The sequence below is a fragment of the Anarrhichthys ocellatus genome, unplaced genomic scaffold (assembly GCF_004355925.1).
Source record: "Anarrhichthys ocellatus isolate YVR2014 unplaced genomic scaffold, GSC_Weel_1.0 scaffold18, whole genome shotgun sequence".
Classification (NCBI taxonomy): domain Eukaryota; kingdom Metazoa; phylum Chordata; class Actinopteri; order Perciformes; family Anarhichadidae; genus Anarrhichthys; species Anarrhichthys ocellatus.
In genome coordinates this window covers 4,079,287-4,091,010 of record NW_022280048.1, presented here as the reverse complement: position 1 = coordinate 4,091,010, position 11,724 = coordinate 4,079,287, and the positions used below count along the sequence as shown (strand labels likewise).

General features: G+C 45.7%; 1 protein-coding gene across 14 annotated transcripts in view; it reads right to left on the bottom strand.

Annotated features, from left to right (window-relative positions):
* The window catches only part of LOC116389103 (RNA-binding protein Musashi homolog 2), a 241,749-nt gene that overhangs the window by 165,586 nt on the left and 64,439 nt on the right, over window positions 1-11,724 (bottom strand). For all 14 annotated transcript variants that reach the window (XM_031857530.1, XM_031857532.1, XM_031857529.1 and 11 more), the window contains exon 6: window positions 2,220-2,312. In XM_031857530.1, coding sequence (XP_031713390.1) covers window positions 2,220-2,312 — 93 coding nt within the window. The remainder of the gene's footprint in view (window positions 1-2,219; window positions 2,313-11,724) is intronic.

Sequence of the window (11,724 nt, the reverse complement as noted above, 5' to 3'; positions counted from 1 at the left end):
CCCCCCCCCACAACACCTCCCCCCCCCCCCCGGGGGGGGGGGGGGGCGCGTGTGTGATTGGGTGGGGGGGGGGGTTACAGACAGAACCTGTGACCCAATTGTGGCCACACCAGCTGTTTCCCCTCCACTGCCTCCCAACCACCACCATCTCTGTGGACCACATCCTGCTAATTGGCCTACGCCGCCTAGCATAACACACACAATCACACACGCGCACATAAACACAGTGCTTGTGAAATAATATCAGTGAAACGGCTTGTTCCCAGTGAGGAAGAACATTTGCCGGCGCCTTAAGCTGCAGTTGTGTGATGATTGATAAGTACTTCAAAACACACTTCCCGGAAATATAAATAACTAGCTGCCCGCGACCACGCCAGCTAACGCCCCCCCCCCCCCAACACACACACACACACACACACACACACCCTTGACATGCACACAGGCAGAGAGACGAACAGGAAGACTGACTGATGACTGACTGACAGACTGACACACACACTGCCACCAAGATTCTTACGGAGGGGAAACTGAATTAATTGGTTTTCCCGTGTGTGTGTGTGTGCATGGCTATAATGGTAGGTTGCAGTGACAGGCAGGTTATTTAATAAATCCGGGGATGTGTAAGGCAGAAAGGAATGATAACACACAAAACGGTAAAGGAAAGAAAAAACGATACTTCCTTTTGCTCTGCATCTCGTCTGCCATAGCCCACAATATCCACTCTGATTTCCCTTCTTTCTTTTTTTTTGGAAGACACTCAAACCTGCCCGTACACACACGCACACACACGTGCACCCTTAATCATGCACCCACATAAATACACTTAATCGCTGACACACTCACGCATGGCGAGAGCGGTACTGCAGACACATCCAAGCATGCACAAGTGGGCCATAAAAGCACACACGGAAACATGCACAAGATCCCGCTCAATCAGTCTGATTTGTTTGTTTCCTCCTAAGCATTTGAGGATTCCTCAAGGAGCAAAAAAAACTTTGTATAATCAAGTCAATTATGTCATTCAATCAAGTCGAAAATCATTTCGAGCCCTTTTCTCAGATCCATTGATTGCGAAGTCGTGCTGAATATTTGCGCGCCAAGTTCTATTGTGCAAATAAGCCGCCTGTATTTGGAGCGGGCGAGACCGGGGCGAGGTCTTTAATGCCACTTCCGCAGATAAAGAGCAAAAAACAAAGTCCTTCACCTTGCTCGCTTTCACTCAAGAATATGACAGAAGGCTCTGCAGCGGGAGCACTGGTGGCTTATTGTCTCAAAGCAACACAAAAAAACCCAACAAAAAAACAGTTTCTATTAATTTGCCACTCCTCCCATCTCCTTCGGGACATTGTACATTATGTGCCCGTGGAAAATCCATCCTCGGTGAAATTGTTTAAACCCAAGGTCAAGAGCTGGTGTTGCGCGGGACTGTAGCCGCCGAAGGTGACCTTGACTGATGTGGAATACGGCGTGAGGGAAATGGATCTCCGCTCAGCGCGGAGGACATTATCTGTGAAATGCTGCCACTGTATCAAACCGCGTCTGTGTGTGTGTGTGTGTGTGTGTGTCTGCATGTCCTTGTGTGAAAGAGAGTGTGCATGTGTGCCTCACTCTGCTGGGGGTATCGGTCACGAGAGCGCCGTGCAGACACTGCTGCAGCAGACAGGAACAAACAGCTGAATATGAGCCGGCTGTGTGTTACTTTCAGACCCGAGACTTCCATACCTTTATATTTATATTTGTTTCCAGCGCCGTACAACCAAAGATAAGAGAAATATATATATATGTTGTTGTTGTTGATTTTTGGTCATGGCAGCTTGTTTGCACTGAGAGCAAGATGCATGCTGTTGACCGGGCACGGTGAGCGATGTGAAGCCATCGCCATATCTTCAGTTGTTTGCTCGTCACAATAGAGATTTATTTGTCTCAACTGTCAGGGAGAAGGAGCCAAGCTTGTTGCCGCCGGCTTCTTTTTAAAGCCTCAGATTCCTCGCTGATCGCCCGTGAAGATCGCAGCGCCGGCCGTGCGGTCTAACCCATAATGACACCGCCTGAGTGACAGGGGGGCACTGTGCGCTGATTGTGTAATTATCCAATTAACATATTTCACTCTTAATGATGATACGCCTTTCGTTTGGTGGAGCGTCCAACGACGCAGCGAACACGATGCAGGGTAATGATGATAATAATAATAATAATAATAACAATGAAAACAGTCTTACCTTCCCAAACTGTTCAAAATACTGCTTCACATCTTCCACTACTGTATTGGCTGACAAGCCACCCACAAATATTTTCTTTGTTCTTGTGACCATCTGGAATAGAAAAAAAGAGAGGAGAGGAGAGGATTAGTGATGAGGCTTCAAACACAGCACCTGTGACGGCGAGGACACAAAAGGAGCGAGGAACGCATTGTCGCTAAACAGGAATAAACAGTAATCAAGCCTCATAAACACTCCAGCATTATATAGCAGAGATGGCCAACGCTGAAGGTATCGGCAGGAAGAACAGAAATACTGTGAGTTTCCCGTCACGATGACATTTCAAACTGGAGCTCTAATCAAAACAGACCGTCGCACAATTACCGACGTCCATTTCGTCCATCAAAAAAGTTGCTGTTCATCTTTGCAAAACTAAAAAAAAAAAAACTAAAAAAAACCAGAAATAATTTAGGGACTTAAAAAAAAAAAAAACAATGAGAGCTGGAAGATGGAATCAGAGTGCATTAAAGCCTCATTTAGTTTCATACAGCGAGAATATTAAGGATTATTACCCACGGCATCAAAAAGGGCATGAACATCTGCTGCAGAGAGCGCGTGCTAAATTTAGGAGGACAATTTCTCAGGGAATTACAGTAATATAACACCAGTGTCAGTGTAAAAATCGGCGAGGAACAAAAATCGTTTTTTTTGCACACGACTGAAAATGAACCTGTGCATGTATGAAATGGTTTTCATGCGCCAACATTACATGGACATTTGATTTAAGACCAACTAAACTGTTTTATTTATAAGATAAGATTAACCTTTATTAATTCAGGATTTATTGGTTTCGTATTCTTTACGTCAAAAGAATAAACGTAAAGGGACTTATTACTGTGTGTCTCTATGGCAGCCATGTTGTTATTATGGATATAGCTTTGGCCTGACCCGACTCCTGTCACCTCGGCCTGTGTCAGCTGACCTCTGTTAATAGCTCTTAACTAGTGCAGTGACAGTCGAAACTAATGGAGAAAGCACCAGAGTACTGCATGCTATTGGGACTCCAGAGACACACATTTCCCCACATATAATCCTCTCCAAACCTACGCTTCAGTTTGAGAATGTACTGATACAATGTGGCCATATCATGATTTGTGATGCACTGCTCCGTAATCTGTCTGGCAAAGAGAAATTCACAGCTCTGATCTCCCTCAGCTCACCGGAAATCAAACAGCAATGAATGGCCGGGGCGGGATAAACACACTCTGGAGATGCAGAGCAAACTATCAAGGAAGAGAAAGAGCCCACCTTGATCAAAACACTGACCGCAACACTTCCAATCTATGAAAGAGGCTTAACGCTGTGGAGAGAAAGCATTCATGTAGAGCTGAAGTAACCATCTGTCAAGTGCTTTCCAGGTGCACACAGCCTCCCACACATGGGCCCTCTCCTATTGCACGTGTCTTCTTTTTAAATTCCTCTTTTTCTTATTACGTTGTCATTTTTTTAAACCACCAAAACAAAAGATTGTGCATGACAAATTATTATACACTTCAGTGGTGTAGATTACTCACTCCCATTTAAAAGTGTAAAAGAGAAAACAGCTCCACGCACAGCATGCACTTCAGCGCTGGAGGAGCTCATCAATTATTTTGTTTTTAAGTTACAAGAGTTTGTTTTTTTCGAGACCCATAAAAAGAGAAGCATGGATCTTTTATTGCACTGACAAGAGCAGAGCATTTCTCCAAGCACTAAAAAAAGGACCGCTACCATCCTATCATAGGCACGTTGCCGTTCGCACGTTCGAAACGCTGACGTGGCGATACAGTGCTACATGCTAGCGTGGTAATGACCGCCTCACAGCACACCTGAGGCGGACGGAGAGCCCGAGGGCGTGAAGCTGGGTCTCATGTGGGTCCGATGTCCTTAATGGTCGGCGTGCAGAGGAATAACCTCTGTTTTGTTTTTGTTGGGATGGTTTCCTTTCAGGTCCTCCTGCTGGTGCGGATTTAAGAATAACTAAAGTTGTCTCCATTTCTCATTCATCCAACAATTGTACTTCCTGCTGTGTAACGAGCATTACAGGCTCTCAGTGAAGCTTATGGAAGATTATGTTGTTGTTGTTGTTTCTTCCCTACTTGACAATGTTTAACGGATACTGGTGGACATGCAAAATATATCAACTGACCGGTTTGGGGTTAAACGCTGGCCAAGACCCAGCATGCACCCCCCCCCCCCCTTCTCCTCCCTAGCTTCAGGCCTCAGAGGTTATCAGCCTTGGAAGCTGCCGCAGGCGACCAGAAGCCAGACAGCTGCTGATAAACTGGCTGCGCAAGCATTTATCAACATCACTCACTCTTATCATTGCCGATCTCGGTAAGAAATAAATAAGATAAACAAGTCAATGTTCATCTCTGCTTGCCTCTCTGTATCAGCTGTTTGTCCCGCTTCCCTTCTGGGCCACCCAGTCCCCGGCCACTTTTCCGGCCTCGTCCCACCGGGCTACAAACCAGTCAGGTTTTCTGTACACGTTGACGCGTCTGCCCCAGTGGCTGATGGGACTGCTCGAGTCGAGTATTACTTTCTTTCTATGTTTTTCTCTCCGCGGTGACGACCGACAAGCCGCGCTGCTTTACGTGGCGACCCTCTTTGCTCGCGGCGACGCCATTTTGGTGCAAAAGGTTATTAATGGCTGTTTAATGCATTTTAACCAACACATCAGCTATTCCCCGACTACTGAAAGAAGCACTGTTGTTCTTCCTGTTGTAAATATGCAGCAAACGGAAGAACCAGCTGATTGGATGGAACGACTCGGAAATTGTATTTAATTTGACACAGATCATTTTACATCTTAACGAACACATTTTGCTTTTTTCAACCGAATCATACACACATACGCAGTAATTACCACATGGGAACCAAACAGTCCCCCTCACTGCATTCACAGCTACATTAGTTCTGATCATTCGGGGTGTGGTTGGGTGTAGTGTTTTTAAAAGTCCCTTCCGACGACGTTTCAACACCAGCCGACAGATTTAAAAATGGACCACTCTTCAACCCAGTTTTTCTTTTTTCTTCTCTTAACCCAATTTCAAACATCCAGTTATTTCTGCACCTCCCTAAGAGACTGTAAGGAGAGTTATGAGTGTGCGCGTGTTGAGCATGTGTGTGTGTGTGTGTGTGTGTGTGTGTGTGTGTGTGTGTGTGCTTCAACAGCTACTGCCCCCGGTGCATCGCCATGGCAATAGAAGGCATCCCGCAGACACACACACGGAGAGGCAGACCAAAATGTTGAAAGGCTTCTGGGGCCCGCTCCTATCGACGCGTGTTAGCGGTTTGTAACGACAACGGACAGAACAGGAAGTGAGGAAAGCTACAGAAGCGTTCTCTAAACCATTTAGAGATTTCCAGAAGTTAGCAAGAGGCCGGATTCATTTCACATCCCAGAATAGCTACAGCTTCAGACCTAAAATCACCAGAAAACACAGTTTCATAGCATCGCAGAGCTGGTGCTGCTACTTAAACACCGAGCACAAATAAAAAGGTATCTATTGTCAGTCCAGAAAAAAAAGAAAATGGAGAAAAAAAAAAACGATTCAGGTCACGTAAATATTGTCCAGAGAGTGTTTAAAACTGACTGCTTTGTCCATACAGCTCAACAACAATATCCTACTCCTAGCCTGCAGCACACACACACCCACACACACACACAGTTGCTGACATCACAGGGAGTAGCCAGGAAGGATGAAGAGGCTGGCACTGTGGGAGCACCAAACCTGACACCTAGTAAATCCCTTGAGCTATTTAAACCATTCATATCCATCACATAAAAACTATACCAGCATTTATATTGCATATTTTATTCTTCTCACACACTGTCCTGTCCTTACACACCAGTACCCACACGGTGGTGCGTGTGGCACGGCAAAAGGACCTCAAAAAATGGCGAAAGGCTGCCACAGTGCACGCTGTCGGCTAATTAAGATGCTAGGTTGAAGCTGTGTGCAGTCCAATGCATTGGTCTGATGTTCATGTTGGTATTGGATACCATCGTTTAGATCCATTTTATTTACATATTTAGATGTTATTCACCCCGTTTTTTTCAAGTTTCCCGGTAACTTTTGGAGGTGACTTTTTTGGGGGGAACCTTCACAGACAGACTCAAATGTACAAAAACAAAAATGCACCAGAACTGTTTGCAAAACACAAACTGGCAGTTTGGCCCCCCCACCCCCCCTCTGACTCACAAAGCAACAGAGCAAACTTGGGACGTACTTATAAGGCAACGCCAGGCAGGTAATTATCAAAGTCACTCAAGAACAGACTGCTTCACTTTGATGAGTCTGATCTATTGTCTGATTAGCATCTTTCTGTGTGCGTGTGTGTGTGTGTGTGTGTGTGTGTGTGTGTGTGTGTAACGTCTCCTCTTTTCCTCATTAAGCGTAAACAATGCACCTCCTTCATTGCAAACCCCTTCATAATATTGAGCTCCTGGTTTAAGTGTGCTATGAAAGCGAGTGCAGAGGAAGTTGAAAAAGATAAGCCTGTAGCTAATACTGCAGCGTACAACATTGTTATTATTGTTTGTGGAAATTTTAGGACTTTACCTGTGGCAGCAAACAGAATTCAAAGAGCCTCAGCGTTGCGCCTACAAAAAGCTATTAGTGTTTTGAACATGCACGCAGCGCGGAGAGCGCGCAGACAAAGCGTGAATGTTATTAACTCCCCAAGTGGGATATGAGAGGAGATGAATAAAGTGTGAAACAATATAAAATAGGAGAGGAGCAGCCGGAATGCGAGGAGAAAAAAAAGAAAATGTGTAACGTATTTATGCAAATGTTGAATTATTTTTTTTTTTTTTGCACAGACACTCCGGCTCGGATGCTCTAAAGTATGTTGTCTTTTCGGTTCCGTTCAGAAAGGCAATGGCGAGACTTCCCGGTTTTACTGGGAAGCAGTAGGCGTAGGCGGACACCGTTTTGCGCCGAGAGGATGAAAATGTTCACCGTTAGATTACAGATCAACGTCTTCGCCTCTTTTCACCGGATGTGCATACAGTGCGCACGTCTGGGAGGCCGCGGAGCACCAAAGGTTTCTGCGGCTGAACTTGGCATATTGATTAAAGAGAAGATACTTTTAACGCCGCAAGACTATATTCATCCCTCAAGGAGGAAGACTATTTAACTAATATTCAGTTAAATAGCTGAATGTGATCGCCTCAGCATAAAAGGTCACTGATGGAATGAGTTATGGGAAGAAGAAAAAAAAAAAATGAATGTGGGATATTCATCGTAAAACTTTAAAAGAAACATTAAAATAATAACAGTGTACTTATTAAGTATCTGCTGCGGGCTGCTTCACACTGGACTGGAGCTGCAGTAAAGTAACTTCATCATGTGTCGTCTCTCTCTCTCTCTCTCACTCTCTCACTCTCTCACTGTTCATACCTGGCTTCACTTTTTTGCGCAGTAAGGTCCTTTAAATAAGCACAATTCCACTGTTTAGCTCCCATAAAAGGCCGCAAATCCTCGGAGAATCACGGGCCAACTTAACAGTGATGGTGACAATGACTGGATTTTAAAGCACTCCAAGGCCCCTTTATAGTCAGGATGAGTGTCTATAAACACTAATTAGTCATTATTAATGTGAAATTGTAATGTTGGACGATCAGCAAACTAGTTGCTGCATCCAAACTAAATAACGGACATGTGGGTGAGTTGATGGACAACCTGGTCGTAGAGGAGTAGCATCAATTTGGTGATATTGGGGTTTTTTTTTGAGGGGGAGGGGTTTCAAATAGAACTGAAAGTTGCCGACTATTTCTAAATGTGCAATTATCAACAACTCAGATCTTAAAAATTGTTGTTAAAATCAGAGCTAAACAATCGCAGATCAAAAATACCTGAGCTATTAAAGAAGCTGCTTTTGGTAAAATGATTCAACAGGACGCCATAAACTACACTACCTACGACATGACCGTTATTTAAATAGCACATAAATAAGAGCACAGCGCCAGTAAAGCGCACCTCAATTCAACTCTCAGCAGAGCCTCCCGACCTTTAGATTCCGTCATATTCCTCATTAACTGACTGCAAGTTTGTTGTGAGTGGATCTTTCAGTCACGCGCACACACACACACACACACACACACACACACACTCACTAAAACACACGTTCTCCGGCAGGTCGCCGAGATCACACAAGTAGCTATGATTACGAGGCGTAACCCTTTATGGTGGCCCCCACCTCTCAAACAGCTGTAAACACGGAGCCCCAGACAGGGAGGGAGCAGACAGGGGATTTCGATGTCATTTCTCATACCTCAAAATAATAGGACAGATAGAGAAAAAAGCCATCACACTTTGTTGTATAAGCCACAATTGTTATCGCTCTAGCAAGGGGATATAATTACTGGCATTCAGATCTCGTCCGCGGCCTCGTTCATGAGCAACCAGAAAGCCCCAGAAAGCATCTGTCAATGCAATATAGTATGATCAAAGGCCTAGACGCTGTGCAGGCACGATGCGCTCACACACACACACACACACACACACACACACACACACACACACACACAGAGGGAAAACATGGCCAGTCCAGGTAAACACTGCCTCTGCTCATTTGCATCAGTAGAGCTGACTCACAAAGAGGAAAAAGGCAGCCAATAAACAACAAACAACAGCACAATCACTTTTGCTTTGGAGGGCGTTCTGCACACGACAGAAAAAAACAAAACAAGGGCAGAGCACGAGATGGTAAAGCGGGATTAGATCGTCAGCGAGAGAAAGGGGGAAAGGTGAGAGATTAGCGGTAGCGGCGGCGTCTCCGTCCAGCTACAAGTTGGGGATGAGGGGCACCGCATTGGTCCTCTCCCCGGCATGCCCTTTTAAAAAGTGGCCCAATCTCAGCTCTAGTGTGCATAAATAGATCAGTAATTGCTTATCACAATACAATTAGGGCAAAGGAGATGAGGGAAGGAAAGATGCTTAAGTGCAAATGTGGAGTGACAGGGCCAAAGCACACAGACCCGGGATTACGGCGGCCGTTTGCACACGGACAGAAAACGAGAGCGATAGGAGGGAGAGACAAAGAGGGAGAAGAGAGAGAGACAGGAAGAGGGAGTTGGGGGAGGGGGGGCTGTCAAGCGCAGGGCAGAAGCTAATGACAGCCCTGGCTTCGACTTGCACAGACGTCTTTGAAACCGGCTCTGATCAGAGCTGTGATTGCCACCGCTGCAGGGCCACCACTCCTACATTAACCTACACTAACAGCTATTCAGTGAAAGTCGCAGGCCCCGAGCCGGCCATCTGCAGAATCGGACCGAGACGCGAGTTAAAAAAGACACGCGTGTGAGGGGACACCGTTTGCCTGCCCCCCCCCCCACGCTGTACGTCAGGCTGAACACGAGGGCCGGTTATAGGGCTGATTAGCTGCACTTCCCTCTCTCAACCCACTACAGTTATGAAGATTGATAGAAGCAGCTTAGAGCTGATTATAGGGCCCTGGAGATGCACGGGCCCGTACCCAAACAGCACATTCACACGGCATCCACAATGAGCCCAGCGTGCGATCGCTCGGCGCAGGCCGGGCATTAAGCAAACGCTACAGCTATAAGAGGCAAATAAGAGGAATGGACAACGCCAGAAGTGCTCTTAGGAGCTTATTATTTTTTTTGGGGGGGGGGGGGGGCAGGGGGATATATGAATATTATGCTAATTAGATGCTTGCTTGTGGCCACATCTGGGGCGTTGGAGCAAGCACGTTGTGAACATTTAACACATTTCCGAGACAATATATTGCAAACATGACTGGATATCGAAAATTCACTCCAGGGTTACGAGACACAGCACGCCTTCCCGTAGCCGCGGAGGTCTCTTTAGCATGCACAACACCGAAAGGCATTTCTTTTCTTTCTTTTTTTTTTTTGTTGACGCGAGCCAGTCGTGCTTTGAAAAACAAAACAGAAATAGTTGGAATCCATAATACTCTTTAATAACACGGCCTACGCAAGTGGGACATTTTTAGGGAGTTGTCGAGGAAAAAAAAAAAAAAAATCATCTTCGCTGTATTCTGGTTTAACGTCACAGAAACAGAAAAGGTTAGTTTTGTCCCTTTGTGGAATGAATATCACAGTTCAACCGTTTCTTAAAAGGAAAAGTTTTCATATTAAAAGGCACCCTGGGGAGTTTTTGACCACTAGCATCGCTGTGGAGCACTACTCTGCTGATCGACCGTTAGTGACTATGAGGTGATAGGAGGCGTAAGCAAGGTGAAGAAGAAGAAGAACAAGAAGAAGAAGAAGAAGAAGAAGAAGACTGCTTGCAAGCAAGTCGACAAGGATGTCAATAGGCACCAGCTCAATAGCTCAAAATGACATCAGTTTTGTGTGAAGCGAACCTCCATGTCATCTTTTACTTGTTTATCAAATGTGCAATTATATGGACCTAACATGGGGGTAAAAGGGCCTCGATGAGCTAATCCTGCTGACCTTTATAACCCTATGCAGAGGGCTGAGCGGTTCTCGAGCAATGATTAACTCACTTAATATAGTTTGATCCTCCCTCGAGTCCAGCATGGCACATAGTCAGGACCCTGCGGTCGCTTCTAACGGCTATATTTGGGATCGGGCTGAGTTCTCCTCCCGGTCTACTTCGGGTCTCCGCTGCCCTCTCTCCGTCTCTGAACCTTCACCACCGTGTTGCGTACGCCTCCATCAAACAGAAGTCCGGCTCATTTAGCCCGGTGTCTGGAGTACAGTCCGTCGTTGGTTTCTAGCGGAGCAGGCCTGGCCCAAACTTAGATAGATTTACAGAGTGCCTCACACGTATCCAGCGTCAGCGCATTGGATTAGAGCCCTTTGAGAAAAACACCCTCAGCACCATCGATTGTTTTCATTCACAAGAGCCAAATGTGAAAATCTACAAATTGGACTCTCATTATCATAAAGCAGCATTTGACACTGAACAACAGAGCGTAATGGGGAAACGTCGCAAACGAGCAAGTGGCCGCGGTGGAACGGAAACATTTTTTTTCTCTGTCCCTGGTAAATAATCTCTCTGCCTCGGCTGTGTTTGAGTGGCAGCCTTTTCAATAAGTTGATGTTCTCTTGCGTGACCCTTGACACCGATAGCAAATGTTAATTTTTATAACAAGACCCCAGTGTTGGTTCTGACAGTACTGGAGGGGGAAAACAAATGGGATTTTAACTTCCAATTACAATAATGGCTTTTTGTGACAGGCCCTCCAACTACGCACCTTACCCCACCCCGCACCCCCCTCCCTCTCTCTCTCTCTCACACACACACACACACACACACACACACACACACACACCAGCAAAATAATGCCGCTAATCATCATGGAACCATCGTCTCTGGAAACGTGGTCATGAGAGTGACATGATAACAAAAGGAGGAGGAGGTGAACAGGAGGAGGTAAGGCCACATAAAGAGGAGGAATATCCTGGTTTCTCCTATAAAACACACACACACACACACACACACACACACACACACACACACACACA